At 43.3% G+C, this 19022-nt stretch overlaps 1 protein-coding gene across 3 annotated transcripts in view; it reads left to right on the top strand.

Moving 5' to 3' along the window:
* The window catches only part of DRC12 (dynein regulatory complex subunit 12 homolog), a 53675-nt gene that overhangs the window by 17918 nt on the left and 16735 nt on the right, over nt 1-19022 (top strand). For all 3 annotated transcript variants that reach the window (XM_083162714.1, XM_083162712.1, XM_083162713.1), the window contains exons 3-5: nt 25-87; nt 3390-3509; nt 9480-9572. In XM_083162714.1, the coding sequence (XP_083018840.1) occupies nt 25-87; nt 3390-3509; nt 9480-9572 (276 nt within the window). The remainder of the gene's footprint in view (nt 1-24; nt 88-3389; nt 3510-9479; nt 9573-19022) is intronic.

Raw genomic sequence — 19022 nt, 5'->3', positions numbered from 1 at the left:
AAACATAAATATTGATTTTCTTAGGTTCGGTGGAAGAGCAGTACTGGAAAGCAACCCTAGAGGTGGATGTCTTACAAGATCACCTGTGTAAGTTCATAGAGGACTATTAGTTCACGTCTACAGTAAATTGTGTTTTCAGCAAACTCTACTTTTCATCTTATTTCATTTATGTTGTTCTTATGGTCCTGATTCAGAGATAGGCACAAACTGTGTTGTTGCTACCTTTCACAGGGGCAAACGCAGGATTTTGAGAAGGGGGTTTCCAGTGAGGGGCGAAGCAAAGCACGGAGATGGACACTTAGGTGACCCAGTATATGCCGGGTATATGCCGGGTCAGTTAAAGTATTATAGATAGACCAAATGTATATAAATAATAATAATAATAATAATAATAATAATAATAATTATATATATATATATATATATATATATATATATATATATATATATATATATACATATATATATATATATATATATATACACACATATATATATATATAGATAGAAGAAGACATGCAGCGGCACTCATGGACTTGTGAAAAAGAATTGCTTCTTTATTGTAGTATTTCTACGTTTCGGTTTGTCTCCAAACCTTCATCAGGAAGGTGACGTCATAAACAATTGACTGTCTCAAGACAGTGACAGTGCATAATTAATTGTACGCTGAATAAATTACAATTAATTATGCACTGTCACTGTCTTGAGACAGTCAATTGTTTATGACGTCACCAGCCTGCTGTGGGCGGGCGTTTTCACGTGTTTTCTTCACTGTGTACCCATTCACTATAAAAGCATTATCTGTTCCTTTAAACTGTATTCCTGATGAAGGTTTGGAGACAAACCGAAACGTAGAAATACTACAATAAAGAAGCAATTATTTTTCACAAGTCCATGAGTGCCACTGCATTTCTTCTTCTATCTACACATTTGCAACAGAAGGCACCTGGCCTATAGTTTACTTCAAAGCGTGAGTGCCAGACCACCAAGACTCTTCTACATATATATATATATATATATATATATATATACACATATATATATATATATCTATATATATATATATATATATATAGATATATATATATATATATATAACAGCATTGTAGACCTGTGGGCATATCAATGTAGTGGGGCCCCTATCTATCCTCCAATGGTAGGGGTGGGGGTGCTATAGGCGGAAGCTTTGATGTCCTGCGGGTGGTAGGGGGTATTATATCAACCGCTCAGCATGTAGGGCCTGGATCAGTAATTTCCACTAATTACCCCTTTACTGCACAGATGGTGGGAGAAGGGGGCATTGGACTGAATAAAGGGGCCCTGATACATAACTTCCAGGGTGGTAGAGGATGTTTATTACGCAGAGGAGGGGTGTATAGTGGAGTGGGCTTATTATTCATAATTTTCTGATGGGAGGACAGCTTGCTTGACTGCAGATATCTCCAGTTCCCGGAACTAGATTTCTTAGTTTTTAATGCAACTAAAAACTAGAGAATCCCACCTACCAAATGGTACTGGGGACTAGGGGATCAGAGTTCAGGAGGCAGAGCAATCTGCCAATGAGAATATAAAACTACATACCAGGTGCTGGAAGGCTGATATCTATGGTTCTGGGTACAGTAGAGACAAGCTACTAATGTTCATAAAAGGGGGAAAGTCCTAGCTTTTGGAATATATCCTCATAAAAACTCTAAGTCAGACAGAAACTGAAATATCTGACTGGGAAGAGCAATTAACAGGCTTGGATGGGGACCACTGTTTTGAAGTCAGATATCTCCGGTCCCCCAGGAACGATTTTTAAAATTCTTGTACCCATGGAAAGAGGGGACACTCAGCTTTCAGCCTTAGATTCCTGGGGGGTTTCTGGTTACTCAGAACACCCCCCCCCCTGCATGCGCCACTGTTTCATATGCAAATGTTGCAAATACAATATACATATACAAATTATACAATATACATATACATTGTATATACATGTACAAATGTTGCAGCTGCAAACCTTTGTACAGAGGTGCCAAACACTGGTTGTACAGATCCGCCGCTTCCGCATGAAGAAGCGTCATCGGACACACATCAGTCACTTCATTCGACTTCTGAACAATCCTTTGTTTGCTTAAATGTCTTTTGCAAGTAATCCTGGCTGCTATAAAAAATTATGAAAAAGCAACAGGAGGCTCCTTGAGTAAATAGACACCTCCCGAATGCTTGCGTGATTCATTTCATCAGGTTTATGTACATCTCCGAATCAGGCCCATAGATTTGTCTAGTTATTTTTATTAAAACATGCTTGTTTTTTTCATATCAATTCTAAAAATGGCCATTCAAATGATCCATGAGACAATGTGTAAAAAAATATGAATGTATCATAGGTAATGGTGCACAACTCAAGGAATGGGGGTTAGGCTGAGCGGCTTAATGGGGCGCATTATGTGCTGTGCTGGTAAAAAAAAAAACATGACTGCATCTCTACTACTGATAGCAAAGAACCATTAGATCTCCGTAGTAGACTATTGATGTTTGATTACCTCAGGTGGGAAATCATCAGTGGTTGCTAGCCGTTGATGGTTCGTGGCCATTACTAGTCAAGTCTTCACTTATAAGAATTATGTCCTGTTTAAATATTAAGTACTGTAGGACATTACTTTCTAAAAAAAACTCCACCATTCTGTTTTTCGGTTGTAAATTAACTTCTAAATAATCTATTCTGCAAATATTTAAAGAAACTAAAAAAAAACACATTGACTCATACCAATTAATAAAACATAAGCCCCAATATGCAATGAAATTATAAATGCTTATCCAATAACACATAGTACTGGAACCATATAAATGAAAGACTATGAGCCAAATGAAATAGGGTGGAAAATGAGAAAGTGAGAACATTTGGAAGAGTCTTCCCATTTTTTTAAAGGCAGCAATCAATTGCATGGCAAAATTAACCTTTTTGTTCAGTATAAATGATTGCCGCTTTAAAAAAAAAGGTAAATCTCTCAATTTCTGATTCTCACACCCTAGTACATTTAGTCCAATATCTGAAACTATGGGAGAAATTTAATAGTACGAGCGATTCAGAAAGTGAGAGATTTGGTGGGAACTCTCCAATTTTTTTTTTAAGCTGCAATCATTTACACTGCAAAATCAAACTGATTTTGCAGTGTAAATGTTTGCCGCTTTAAAGAAACTGGAGATTTCTTACCAAATCTCTGACTTTATGAATCTCTCATCCTATTCATTTTCCCCCTATATCTGCTTCACTAAAAACTAAAAAAAAAAAAAAAAAAATTCACCAAAGTAAATTTTGTTGGATCTAATGCAAAGTTGCCTAAAAACTTCAAGCGATATGTGCCAGTTGCCCTCTGTAGTTTCCATCTATTTATCTAAACATCTAGCTTTACAAAAGCAAGTGACACGCCAGGCACAAGAGCGGAAAGATGAACTACGTGGGAAACTACTGGAGTTACAAGAAGACCTACAGGAGGAGAGAGATGAAAAACAGGCAATATATAGTGGTAAGGACTGACTTGTTTTATGTGAAAGACCTGCTGATATTGGGCCTGAATAACCACTGTCTTTTTAAAACAGCTGCAAGAGAGTCTTGATTTTAATGCCACAGCCAATGGTCTTCCTACTGAGACATCCCCCATCTGTGACGAAGACTCTATACCTATACCCTATCTCAGTGCATGTAAATGCATTTGCTGATTGAAACATGCCCTACTTTGTAGCCACTCTCTCCCCCAGTTTCCACCAAGAAACACACACCTCTACACCCACCACTGGTGCATGATAAAGTGTCCATCTCTGAATCACGTGTACTATATGTGTTATTAGAAAGAATATTGCTATTTCATTATTCCTTATTTTGTGATCAACCAGTTATTGGAAAGCTGATCACCACAAGATTGCATCAAGAGCCTAATTCAGATCCTAAAGGATCTGAGGCACAGATATGTTTAGTACATTGCGCATGTGTCAGACTGCAAATGTGTAGTGCAGATCCTGTGTTGTTAGATACACTATAGCTGGAGACATGAGTAGACTAATACTCTACTTGGGGATAGGATGGAGCAGCGATGGCAGCCATTTTGAAAAATGAAGCTGTGCTGCAAAATAGAGATGTGCTTCAAAATCGAGGTGTGTTGCCTCATTTTTCCAGGAGTGTGAAGGCCAGGATCTCTTTTGGCAGATGGAGATTTCTTAACCTTTTTGTTGAAATTGTGGTGCCTAGCTTGTACGCAAGCTGATGGTGTTGTAGGTGATCTAATTCTGCAGTTCTAAGATGCAGCATTGGATCACAAATGCATGCAGTAGGTTTCTACTTATAGCACACCTCCTGCTACATTAACATATCTGTGCATGGCTGTAAGCAGCAGCGATACACCGTCCAACCACTTCCAGCCATCCAAAAAACTATCACTGCCTGGAGCACTCGTGTGTTTTCCAGAAACCTTAGTGCATTGAATTTCAACCTTTTTGCCTTGTGGCACACTTAATAAGATTTTAAGGTACTTGTGACTTATCTGGGCGCCCGATGTTGAAATTGTATGCCAGTACCCTAAGCATGCGATTTGATGCGATTTGACACGATTTCCCTTGAAATTCCCTTGAAGAGAAAATCGCGTTGCATTGTATGCTATTGTATTGCATGCGATTTGATGCGATTTGATGCGATTTTAATATGTACAGGCACCCAGATGCCTGTTTCATATGTGAAATGGCCCCCCAGACCCCATTTTTAATTGTATACCCACCCTGATGGCTAAATGACCCCCATTGTTAAAGCCACCCCACTATCAACGCCAACCCGAAGTGTGGCGAGCGCAGCGAGCCCGCGAGGGGCGGCGGCACGCGTCCTCCGACCTTTTCATACCCCACTATCCATGTCGGCGTGGAGTTGACTTTATATAGTGTGGCGAGCGCAGCGAGCCACCGAGCCCGAAGTGCGGCGAGCGCAGCGAGCCCCGCGAGGGGACGTGGATACCTTCACAGCTATACGCGTCCCCTCGCCGGCTTCACAGGTATCCGTGTCCCCTCGTGGGGCTCGCTGCGCTCGCGAGGGGACGTGGATACCTTTACAGCTATACGCGTCCCCTCGCGGGCTTCACAGGTATCCGCGTCCCCTCGCCACGCTTCGGGCTCGGTGGCTCGCTGCGCTCGCCACACTATATAAAATCAACTAAACGCCGACGTGGATAGTGGGGGAATGAAAAGGTCGGAGGACGCGTACCGCCGCCCCTCGCGGGCTCGCAGTGCTCGCCACGCTTCGGGTTGGCGTTGATAGTGGGGTGGCGTTAACAATGGGGGGCATTTAGCCATCAGGGTGGTTATACAATTAAAAATGGGGTCTGGGGGGCCATTTCACATATGAAACAGGCATCTGGGTGCCTTCACTTATTAAAATCGCGGCAAATCGTGGCAAATCGCATCGCATGCAATCTGATTGTATGCAATGCGATTTGACGAGATTTTTAGGTGCGATGAAGAAAATCGGGCGCCCAGATAAGTCACAAGTACCGTTTTTAAAATGGCAAAGACACACCATGAGATCACCACAGGTCAAAACACATTGGTCCCCACAGGAAAAACAAATAAACCTATTGTCCCCCATATAAAAAAAAACAATCACACTGGTCCCCACAGGTAACAAAAATAAAATACATCAGCCCTTTACAGGTAAAGAAGAAACCAGTAAATAACAGTTGAACTGGTGGTATCTGAAAACTGGTTTGGGCATCTCTAGATCTGGGGGCACACTAGAGATCAGCTCAAGGCACAGTGGTTGAAAAACACTGCCCTAGTGCATAAAGGTTAACTTACATTTGCAATATCAGGGCAGATATGTTGACAAAGATATAGGGAAACTTAACTTAAAAGGAGTATAGAGATCTACAGTGCATCTTAAAAGTATTCACAGCTTTTTCCACATTTTGTTATGTTACAGCCTTATTCCAAAATCGAATAAATACCTTTTTTGGTACTTATGTAATATCTGGGCTCCCGTTTTTCTTATGAGACCGCGTCCCCTCGCGGGGCTCGCTGTGCTCGCCACGCTTCGGGCGCGGTGGCTCGCTGCGCTCGCCACACTATATAAAATCAACTCCGTGCGTAGTTGGATAGTAGGGGTATGAAAAAATCGGGTGCATTTAACATGGGAGCCCAGATAATACATAAGTACCCATTTTTTCATCTCAAAAACTACACACAATACCCCATAATAACAACGTGAAAAAAGTTTTTGGGAGATATTTTCAAATTTATAAAAAAAAAAAAAAAGAAATTTCATGTACATAAGTATTCACAGCCTTTGCTCAATACTTTGTTGACACACCTTCTGCAGCAATTACAGCCTCAGGTCTTTTTGAATATGATGCCACAAGCTTGGCACACCTATCTTTGGGCAGTCCACAGAGTTGTCCTGAAATAACTCCTGGGATATCTTGGCTGTGTTCTTAGGGTTGTTGTCCTGCTGAAAATAAACTGTAGCCCCAGTTTGAGGTTAAGAGCATTCTGGAGCAGGTTTTCATCCAAGATTTCTCTGTATATTGCTGTAATCATCTTTCTCTCTATCCTGACTAGTCTCCAGTTCCTGCCACTGAAAATATCTCCACTGCATTATGCTGCCACCATAATGCTTCCTTGTAAGGGATGGTGTTGGCCTGGAGATGTGTGGTGCCTGGTTTCCTCCAAACAAGACTCCTGGCATTCACACCAAATAATCTTTGGACATTATTCTGGTTGACTCACAAGTCTGCAAATCTCGCAGCCTTGTTGGTCCCTCAGATGCTGCGAATGGATGATTTACATAATCATCCATTTGCAGCCTTGAGTGCAGGGGAGAAATCATGTGATGGTTGCGAACATCAAATTATTTATCCAGCAATTGCAGATCTGAGGTCTGTGGTGTCTCAGATCTCCGAGCAACAGCCCGCACGAACCCGCATCACTGGGCCATTACAATGGGAATGCCCAGCATTTTCATGGGAACGCCCATGAAACTGCTGGGCGTTCCCATCGGCTGTGCCCCCCGCCCGCACTGCTAGATGCAAACAGGACGGTGAACATGCAGTTTGCTATGCCCGCTTGCACCAAGCGTCTGCATATGTGCATTACTGCACATGCGCAGATGCTTTAAATTGAACAGGGGACCGATTATATCAGAATTATCCCCTTTGTCTCACCAGCCCAGAGAATTTTGTTTCTCATGGTCTGAGAGTCTTTCAGGTGCATTTTGGCAAAGTTCAGCAGGGCTTCCATGTGCTCTTTACTAAAGAATGGCTTCCGTTTGGTGGATTGCAGCAGAGATGGTTGTCCTGCTGATAGGTTCTCCTCTCTCCACAGAGGAATGCTGTAGCTCTGACAGAGTGAATCATAGTGTTCTTGGTCACCTCCTGACTGGAGCCCTTCTCCCCTGATCGCTTAGTTTAGTTGACCAGCCAGCTCTAGGAAGAGTCCTGGTGCTTCCAAACTTCTTACATTTATGGATGATGAAGGTCACTGTGCTCATTGGGATCTTCAAAGCAGCAGATATTTTTCTGTACCCTTCCCCAAATTTGTGCCTGGAGACAATACTGTATCGGAGGTCTTCCTTTAAGTTCATGCTTGGTTTGTGCTCTAACATGCACTGTCAAGTGTGTAACCTTATATAGACAGGTGTGTGCCTTTCCATATCATGTCCAATCAACTGAATTTACCACAGGTGGACAATTAAGCTGTAGGAACATTATAAGGATGATCAGTGGACACAGCATGCACCTGAGCTCAATTTTGAGCTAGGCTGTGAATACTTACGTGATCTCTTTTTTTTATTTTTAATAAAAATTAGGAAAAATCTTCAAAACTTTTTTCACGGTGTCCTTATGGGGTATTGGGGCAGATGTATCAAGCTTCCCTTAATGTTTGTATTTTAACGTTTCCCACTTCTCCTGGCATAACGCTCAAGAGCAGGGACAGTTTTCACCCTAATGTATTATCTTTAAGTTAGTGAGTAACTAACTAAGTTAGTTAACTCACTTTTTTTTCTGTCTGTTTTTTTTTTTCCGTCTCCAAGATAACGCCTCTGGCCGCATCTCCCCCTCCTGCCCGCAGCAGCTACCCCTGGTAGGCGGCATATAGGGGCAGGTGTATTAATCTTTAATTAAAAAGAACAAAAACTTAAAGTTAAAAATCACCCCACCAGCTATTGGAGCTGGCAAGGAATCTGTGCGGCAATGTGGAAGCCGCGATCAGAGAGGGGTCCCTGCGGTGATGTGGATTAACTCGGCGGGGTCCCTGCTCTGAATTGGAAATAACTAGTACTATCCCCCGGGCGGCAGCGCGGGAAGCGCAGTTGGGGTTGAAACCACTTGCTGCACGATGATTGGCTTGAGATTCAGCCAATTCTCTTGCGGCAAGTGGTTTCAAAACCAGCTGCGCTTCCCGCGCCCCCACCCGGGGGATAGCATTAGTTATTTCTAAAGCAGTGCAGGGACCCCGCCGAGTTAATCCACATCACTGCAGGGACCCCTCTCTGCGATCAGTTTCCGGAGCTCTCCAGCCACCGCCGCTGCTGCATCTCCTCCCATGCCGCCAGCATGCCGACACCAGTAGACAGCATGTTGCTGCTGCCGGCTTCCCTGCACCTCTATCCCCTTCCATTTGTTTAGTTTTTCCGGTTTTTTTTTTGCTCCTCTCCCCCCCTTCAATCCGCCAGCATGCCGACAATTGTCTCCTGTCAGCATGCTGGCACCGGCGGCTGTCCCGCTCCAGTCCCCCCCTCAGCTCTCCGATCGCGCACTGTACCCCACTGTTGGACCCCGCTGTTTTAGTATACTGTGTCGCAGGGTCCCCAAGAGAGCGGGGACGCGGCGGGAGGGTTGCCACTAATATATGATTTAAAAGACCGGGCGGGCAGATGCTGTCTACTTGCTAGCGGCGGGAGAGCTGTCAGAAATCACATTCAAAAGACTGGGCGACGGTCCCGTCGGTAAATTCAGTGACAGTCCCTGAGATGCTCCTGCTCATATGCCGCATGTGTGGCACCATGGATGAGCAGGGTCATCTGAGCGACTTTCACTGAAGACACCGCCAGGAAGAAGCCCCGCTTTTGTTTTAATTTCCTACCAGGAAACGGAGACATCAACACTCTTGAGGCAGCAGCAGTGCTACGACAGGATTGGTTCCAGGCCCTGCTTTTGAGACGGTCCTGTAACCGTGAGGCCGGGGCACTTCGAGTCATATGCATGTGCTGTCTAACAATTATCGTCCGGCCTGCAAATTTGAAGCCATAGGATCAGGTCTGAATAATCCCCTCTGTAAGAATCACCTATTTGGAGAGAGTTTTTATTTCCCATTGTTAAATAAATGCATAGTGGAATTGATAAATACTGTGAATATGTTTATGGGTGCACTCCGCATAGCTTCTGCATTGATATGATGCTTACAATTACTGTTGGGTACAATAGTAACAAAGCTTATACATTTGTACAATGTTTTAACAATAGAAATGACACGCCAACATCAGGATTTGGAACATCAGAGTTCAGAACGCGTACAAGCATTGGAGGATGAAATCACAGAATTAAAGCTACAATTGTGTAAGTACAGTATGGAGGAAAAGTCAACTGTTTTTTACTAAGCAGCCATGTACAGTAGTGTGAACCTTTGAAAGCACAGTAGTTATGGATGTGTCCTCATACTCCTATCCTAATTGCCAGAATAGTGTGACACGCCTGACCCATAGGTAGCATTTCTGATGTCCCATATATTTTACTAAATTTTAAGTCTAATGCTAGGTACACACTAACATAATGGAGGAAAGTTACTAAGAAAAAACTTTTTAAATAGGCGTATTCGTATACAAAAAATAAGCCTATTTTATAAGTATTCGTATTTTCGGGATTTACTATCCCAAAAATACGTAAATTCATATTCGTATTCATGGCACATTCGTATTTGTACTTACAAATACGAATGTATACGCCATCAGAAAATACGAAATGGAATCACCATTCAAAAGAATAGTGATTCCTAATTTACTAATTATTGGCAATTAGCGGGATACGGGCGCTAATTGCTGATAAAATACGCCTGGAACATATGTTTCATTTTCCAGGCGTATTTGTCAGAAGCCTGCACGGATCATTCAGATCCGTGCAGGTTTCAGTGTAAAAAAAATAGCAAAATTAATATTTTTTTAAAATAGCGGGGGGGGGGGGTCCCCTCCATGGCCGTAACCATAAGAGCCAATGTGTATATCCAGAGAGTTTGATAGCTACAGGACCCGGCATATGCACTTGCTGAAGCTGGTTGCGGGGGTGGGAGAGCAGAGCCATGCTGCATTTGGCCTCGCTAGAAACATCCTCTAATACCACTTTTACACCAGAATGCCAGGTAGGACCTGGTAATGCTCTTTTACACTGAAAACGGATCAGCCCTGCCTTTCCTTGCTGCTGTCATTAAAAATGGCCTTTTTGGGCTGTTGATGATGAGGTCACAAGAAAGGGAACAGGAAACTTTTTTGCTTTATTAAGCTTAAAATATGCATAAAATCTTTATACATTTGTAATCTTTATAGATGTTATGCATTCTCATAAAGAAAGATAAAGATGCGTATGAATACAAACTTGCAAAAACTTGGAAAATAGACCAAAAGTAACACTTTGTGCTCATAAAGTTTAACATCCTAGGATTTGTGTACTTTACCCCTGATGAAGTCTCATTGTGAGACGAAACGCGTCGGGTTTACATTCCTCATCTAAAGAATCAAGAAAATCTCTCCTAATGATAATGAATGATGGTGAATTGTTAATTTTAACTTGAAAACTTTTAACAACATTTCTTAAATAAATGTTTTATGAACAATTGACTGTTGATTGTATAAGGAAAGACAGAAGTATCATAAAGTGGTTCTGAACATGGGCACTATTTAACACTATTGGTGTGAGATAAGGAGAGGAGATCCCACTAGTAGGGGATCTAGTGTTAACAGCGACCCATAACTTCATATAGAAATACTAGCGCAACTAAAGGGATTTTTGTTTGATATATATATATATATATATATATATATATATATATATATATATATATATATATATATATATATACACAATATCTGTGGTCCAGCACTCCTAACGACTGTTTATTGCCTGGTTCGGTGCCCTCACAGGGAAAGTAGTATATGGACGTAGGTGCGGCACTCGGTCACTCAATGCTCAGGAGTCAAACTGCTGTGCAACGTTTCAGTTTATTAACTGTTTTCAAGCCAAGTGCATAAATACAAAACAAACATTTAAATACCTGTGTACCTGCGGCTCTCACCGGGGGGGGGGGGGGGGACGCCAGCGTCGGAACAGGAACGCCTCTCAAGCGTGTAGTCACGCTGCCGGTGACGTCATGTCGTCAGCGGGTCCGCTACCTCGGGAGAAGCGTCATTGTTGCCAAGCAACAGTGACGCCGTCAGGAAAACTGCAATACAAATTAAAAACATTGGTACCGTGCTAATACAAAAGAAGGTATATGTGCTTAAGTACAGGATACAACATGCTGCTAATCAATCATCAAAGGGGTATGTCCATGAAGCTACAATGGACAATCCTAATTAGGAATGTGCTTTACTGAAAGCAATAATATGAGATATACTCATTCAATACCCTGGGTTGGATGACACCTAGTCGGGCAATCCAGCGGTTTTCACACTGGATTAATTTTAACCCCCTATTGCCTCTAATGGAGGGCGGAATAGTGTCAATCATACGATAGCGCAGACTGTGGAGAGGATGATGGGCTTCCACAAAATGGCGAGCTACAGGTTTCTCGCTTTGGCCAGATGCAATTGCATTGCGTATAGCTGACCTATGCGCTGTCATACATATTTTAAATTATTTTTCGTTTTTTCCTATGTATACCAGGCCACAAGGACAAATGACCTGGTATACTGTGAAAGTGAATTCACAATTGAGTTTGTGGCAGATTTTGTATGTGTGTCCTGTGTGTGGGTGTTGAAACGTGTCCCCTGCCAATAAAAATTGACAGGTTACACACCCACATCTACTACAACCCAATTTAGCCGAGGGTAAAAAGGTTCTGGCGGTGGTTTCTGGTTTGAGCTTGGCTATGTCGGTTTTGACTAACCAAGAACAGAGGTTTTTACCACGGGAGTAACATGGCATAAGCCTAGTGTTAGCTAGGCCTGTGGATGTGTCAGAGGAGATAAGGGGCCAATGTTTTTTTGCTATTTGCTGTATGTCCGGGGATGCTACATTGTAGCGATTAACCCATGGTAAGATGGCTTCTTCTGTTTTTTTGGGATGGGTAACCAATAGGGACATGCGGTCTAATTTTAAGGCCTTGGTTTTGGCTGTGACCAATGTGGTCAGTGGGTACCCTCGAGACAACAATTTATCAACCAATGCATCTATTTGTTTGGTGGCCAAGGTTCTGTCATTGTTAATACGCATGATGCGGACCATCTGGGAGTATGGTAGTCCTCTAATAAGGGACTTTGGGTGACAGCTAGATGCTTGCAATAAAAGATTTCTATCTGTGTGCTTAGTAAAGACAGTGGTTGTTATTTTATTAGCTTGGATGCCCACTTGAACGTCCAGAAAATTCATGGACCCTTGATCCATGGAGTATGTAAATTCAATGGGTCCCCCTAAGGCATGATACTCTTGGATGACACTTTCGAACATAACTTTAGGACCCTTCCATACGATGAACAAATCATTGATGTATCGACTGAATGACATCGAGTTGTTCATCATAATGGGGTTACTGTAAAATAACTGCTCTTCTATAATATACATAACAATGTTTGCATAGCACGGAGCTGCACTAGATCTCATAGCACAGCCCCGTGCCTGCAGATAAAACTTATCATTGTAAATAAAGATGTTGTTATACAGAATCAATTTCAATAGTTTGATGATCACCACAATCTTTTCCTCGGGAAACGCTTTTCTCTGAGAGAGAAATTTCTTGACGGCTCCCAGCCCAAACTCATGTGGGATCGATGTATATATGCTGACTACATCGATCCCAATTAGCCAGCAGTTATCTGGTATGAGAGGAATGTCACTGAGTTTTAACAAGAACTGTCCAGTGTCTCTCAAAAAACTTGGTTCTTGCACAATCCATGGCTGTAACAAAGTATCTAGCAGAGTAGCGACAGGCTGGAGAAGGGAGCCTCTGGCCGCTATGATAGGGCGTCCTGGGGGCCTCTCTGCGTTTTTATGTATTTTCGGTGTAGTATAGTAAAGCGGCACAAGGGGAAATTCAGGCACCAAAGCTGGCATCCACGAGGCCTCTATGAGTTGCGAGTCAATAGCTTCCTTTAATACTTCCATAAGTGCCTTTTTGCACTGAGCAGTGGGATCTCGTGGAAGAGGGTGGTACACCTCAGTGTCACTTAGTTGGCATTCAGCTTCGGTCTTATAGTCCTGGAGGTCCTGGAGAACTATGCCTCCGCCTTTATCTGCCGGTCGTATGACGAGGCTTCTGTTTTCAGATAGTGTTTTCAGTGCCTGTCGCTCTGATGGAGATAGATTGTGATGGTACTGCTTGGGTTTGCTGTTAAGCTCTTTGACCTCACCATCCAGCATTCTTGTGAAAGTTTTTATGCTGGGGTTATTTGACAGGGGGTCAAAGGTGGATGGAGGGTAATATTTCAGGAGTTTGTCTGGAAGTTTTCTTTCCGGGTTGCTGTGTGTGTCATTAGTTATGTTAATCTCAGGGGGACGGGAATGAAAAAATTATTTCAAATGGAGTTTGCGGTTGAGGGCATGTTTCTCCACATTCCACTGGAATTGGTCAAAACTGTTTGAAGGTATGAAGGACAGTCCTTTGCTTAATAATTGAGCCTCGCTGGATGATAGCTCATAAGAAGACAGATTATAAATAGTGTCTACCTCAGCTTCGGCGGTCTGCCTGGTCTGCCTCTGCCTTTTATTTTGTTTACCGCACCTCATGTACCTCCTCTTGGGCCTCCAATTTTTGCCCGTGTGGTAACTCCTAAAGGGGCCGCAGCTGCTGAAGATGGTCCTTCTACTTCTGAGTTGGAGCTGCCCACTTCTTGGGATGACTCGGTATCGAATCTGTTAAACGGCCTTCTGTTACGTCGAAAGAATGGAACTCGGCGTTGGTCAGAGTCATTTGGGTCTGACAGCCATTTGTAGACTGTATGCCTCTCGTAGTCTGTAGTGACTTTCTGTAATTTTTCTTTTTTGAATTTTATTAAGTCTTTTTTATATTGTGTTATTTGCGCTTGCAATTGTGCTTGCCAATCGGTCTCCTTATCTGCTGTAAGAGTGGGTACATGTGTTGTCTCGAAGGTTGATATTTTTAATTTGATTTTCTCTAATTCTTTAGATGACTGGTCGATGACTAATAGCATTAAGTCGAAGGCGCATTTGTTAACGATAGCGATCCATCGCTTACAAAAGGCTGGATCATGGCGGCAAATCGCTGGGCAATTTTTTACCCTGAAGCCCCTGGGGATGAATTTTAATTTATAATAATCACTAAGGGATAGGCAGTGCAGATGAAAATCCACTTCTTTCTTTTTGAGCCTAACCCAATCCCTGTAAATGGTGTCGCTGGAGCTTGCTTCAATTTCGTCATCGATTCCTTTTTCACAAACAATCGCCTCTGCCTCCGATTCGGAGTAAAAAAACATGTCTCCCACTGGATGCAGCAGATGGCTAATCTGTGCTATCGATTCTTCAGCTGCCGTGATGGTATATATGCTGCTGTATAATGATGCTGTAATAGGACGGCTGCTCAGCTTAATAGGATCCTGTTTACAAAAGCTGCTGATGAATGCCCAAACGGGCTGAAGTGCACGGTGCCAAAAAGATGTGATTAAAACCAAATAGAGAGGACCGTGTGGAACTCTCTACTGAATGCTTGCCACGGCCATACAGGTCTGGATACAGTTTTTGTAGGTGCTGGGTGCCTGATGGCTGGGAACTCTCACTGCGATGGTGTCAGTTCCTTGCATACAATATCTGTGGTCCGGCACTCCTAACGACTGTTTATTGCCTGGTCCGGTGCCCTCACAGGGAAAGTAGTATATGGACGTAGGTGTGGCACTCGGTCACTCAATGCTCAGGAGTCAAACTGCTGTGCGACGTTTCAGTTTATTAACTGTTTTCAAGCCAAGTGCATAAATACAAAACAAACATTTAAATACATGTGTACCTGCGGCTCTCACCGGGGGGGACGCCAGCGTTGGAACAGGAACGCCTCTCAAGCGCGTAGTCACGCTGCCGGTGACGTCATGTCGTCAGCGGGTCCGCTACCTCGGGAGAAGCGTCATTGTTGCCAAGCAACAGTGACGCCGTCAGGAAAACTGCAATACAAATTAAAAACATTGGTACCGTGCTAATACAAAAGAAGGTATATGTGCTTAAGTACAGGATACAACATGCTGCTAATCATTCATGAATCGGCACTCCCTGCTTATTCAATAAGCTTGCGCCCGGTGCCCATCCTCCACCATGCTGTGGATATATACCTCAGTAATTGCCGGCACTCTGGGGCAACTTCATCAACATAACCATGGCTAACACGCTTTAATGCAGCAACGTTTCAATGATTTATTTCATTGTCATCAGGCTTCATACCATGGTATGAAGCCTGATGACAATGAAATAAATCATTGAAACGTTGCTGCATTAAAGCGTGTCAGCCGTGGTTATGTTGATGAAGTCGCCCCAGAGTGCCGGCAATTACTGAGGTATATATATATATATATATATATATATATATATATAGCGCCACAAAATACTTCTTAGTTCTTATATACATATGCATTAATGTAAACATACTTTGCTGGGGGGAGCAGCTGGCAGGCCGGGGGGGGGGGGGGTTGGGCTGGCAGGCAGGGGTGGGGGGCACTGCAGAGGCTCAAGTCCAACACGTGGCGGAAGCAGCAGGCGGCCAGCAGCGTGGTGTACAGGCAGTCAGGCGGCGGAGGGCGGAGGCGGGGCATGATGGGACTCGGTGCACATGATCACCAGACACGCATCAGCAGCGGGCAGCGGGCGGCTGTCCCAGGATAATACTCGTAAGATGATGACATCGGCAGGCCTGGCAGGCGCAATGGCGCTTAAGACGGGGGGAAAGGCAGCAAATAGGGCTGGAGGCTTTTTCAGCCACCCGGATTCCCGGAAATCCGGGAGGAGTGGCAACCCTGTTTATGAAGAAGACTTCATCATGCGATGAAGAAAGTTCTCTTTTGGGATGGTTCTGTCGCTATTTTCAGCAGTAAAAAATGATGTACAGTACTGTAATAATGTATGGCCACAATGCATCAATTTTTAGGGACTGCAGTCGGAAATAGAGGGACCACAGCAGATATGGAGATGTCTGCCTAATATATTTAGGTGATATTTAATATTTGTATCTCCCAAAATGGGTACTGTTTGTTTCGCAGATATTATTTTATAAGTGTTCCTTGACTGGTATATACATAACATACTTTCAAGACTTTATTATGGGAAATGTGTGTGTGTGTGTGTGTGTGTGTGTATATATATATATATATATATATATATATATATATATATATATATATATATATATATATATATATATATATATATATATATATATATATATATATATATAATGAGATACAGCCTACATCCTGTGCACATTCTCCTGACCAACTGGGAAAAATGGGGGGCGCATTTACAGAAGTTTTGCCTAGGGTGCCAAGAAACCTTGCACCGGCCCTGGTAGTACACTGTGTACAGGGGCAGCATTAATACAAGGGGCTGTGTCCAGTGTGACGGCCTATATCTTATCCAGTGTCACAAGTCACTCACGACATATATCCTGTGTCCTGTCCTGTGTGACGACTGACGACATATCCTGTGTCCAGTGTGACGACATATATCCTGTGTCCAGTGTGACGACATATATCCTGTGTCCAGTGTGACGACATATATCCTGTGTCGTGCTGCAGTGCTCACACGCAGGGGCTGCAGTGTCCACTGTCCAGGGGCTGTCCTGTGGCCCGTGCCCTGATGTGATTTATTTAGCCCTAAGCCCTGTGTTGTGATTTATTTTATTTAGCCCTCGACCCTGTGTTTTTTTTGTGATTTAACTAACTCAGTGCTGCAGTGCTCACACACAGGGGCTGCAGTGCTGCTGAGTAGTACACTGTGTACAGGGGCAGCATTAATACAAGGGGCTGTGTCCAGTGTGACGGCCTATATCTTATCCATTGTCCAGTGTCACAAGTCACTCACGACATATATCCTGTGTCCTGTCCTGTGTGACGACTGACGACATATCCTGTGTCCAGTGTGACGACATATATCCTGTGTCCAGTGTGACGACATATATCCTGTGTCCAGTGTGACGACATATATCCAGTGGCCACTGTGACATCTAACCATTGTGTGACGGCATATATCCAGTGTCCAGCGTGACATATATCCATTGTCCAGTGTACAGGAGCTGTGTCCAGGGGCGGTGTCCAGAGGCTGTGTCCAGTGTGACGGCTGTGTCCATTGTCCAGGGGCTGTGTCCAGTGTGATGGCTGTGTCCAGTGTACAGGAGCTGTGTCCAGAGGCTGTGTCCATTGTCCAGGGGCTGTGTCCAGGGTGACAGGCTGTGTCCAGTGTCCAGGGGCAGTGTCCAGGGGCTGTGTCCAGGGGCAGTGTCCAGTGTCCAAGGGGCTGTGTCCAGGGTGACAGGCTGTGTCCAGGGGCAGTGTCCAGGGGCTGTGTCCAGGGGCAGTGTCCAGTGTCCAAGGGGCTGTGTCCAGTGTGACAGGCTGTGTCCAGTGTAAAGTAAGAAAAATAAATAAAAGTAATAAATAAAATAAAAACACATTTTTGGAGGATGATGGAGGAGGAAATAGTGGGAGTGCTGAAGCTGCTACCACCAGTCATGACAAGGCCGATACCTCTTTGTATTTGCTGTTTGGAGCATTTCTCTTTTTTTGGGATAGTTTATTAAACTGCCACCCTGTCTGCCCCTGCAGTGCCGCTCTGCCAGGTTGGAAGTGTAAGGTCCACATGTATGTGATGCCGACTGCTGTCGCTTAGCTTAGTCATCCAGCTACCTCGGTATACCCTTTTGGCCCAACTACAGTAAATGAAAACAATTTTGTAAGCTGTGAAGTGATCAAAATTGACTAGAAATGAGTGGAAACTAATGTTATTGAGGTCAATAATACTTTAGGGGCAAAAACAGGCCCAAATTCTGTTATTTTAGCCATTTTTAGCATTTTTTCATAATAATCCAGATCCAAAACCAAAACCCACAAGGGTGGTTTTGCCAAAACCAATCCAGATCCAAAACACGAAGGGAGATCCAGATCCAAAACCAAAACCCGAAAAAGTGGCCGCCGCACATCTCTAATGAGTATGCGCAGTTGCTAAAAATCGATCCTCGCTGAGCACACGCAGGGGAGCAAGTAAACTATGGTATGAGGGGAGGGGGTTGGTGCTCACTTATTGGTATATGGTTGCAGCAGCTAGGCTCCAAAAAGAGGGAGGCCATCCTCTTAGAGGTAGAATAATAAATGGAATAATGGAGACTTGCGCTTGATGGACGTGTGTGTGCGCTTGATGGACAGTATGACACTATCAGAATCTATAGGCAACAATGGATGAAGGACAATAATGTACATAAATTGTCTCAGCAAAATCAAAACAAATAGATCACCTGGGCCAGAAGGGATTCATCATAGGGTACTAATGGAATTAAGGGAGGAATTAGCTTCCCCTCTACATTATGGGGGAAATTTACTAAAGGAAATTTGTAAAAAATAGGTGTATTTGTATCCAGAAATACACTTATTTTTGACATTTACTATCCCAAAAATACGGCAATTCGTATTCGTATTGATAGCACATCAATACGTATACGAATTGACGTATTTTCGGGATAGTAAATGTCAAAAATAAGTGTATTTCTGGATACAAATATGTGGCATCCTATATCACTGGGATGGTATATTTGTAAATAAGAATGTTGGTCTGATATAACATGTAGTTCACACTGTAAATTGTTAAATGGTAGCTGAA

The sequence above is a fragment of the Crinia signifera genome, chromosome 19 (assembly GCF_055691185.1).
Source record: "Crinia signifera chromosome 19, ASM5569118v1, whole genome shotgun sequence".
Classification (NCBI taxonomy): domain Eukaryota; kingdom Metazoa; phylum Chordata; class Amphibia; order Anura; family Myobatrachidae; genus Crinia; species Crinia signifera.
This window is presented reverse-complemented; position numbering and strand designations above follow the sequence as displayed.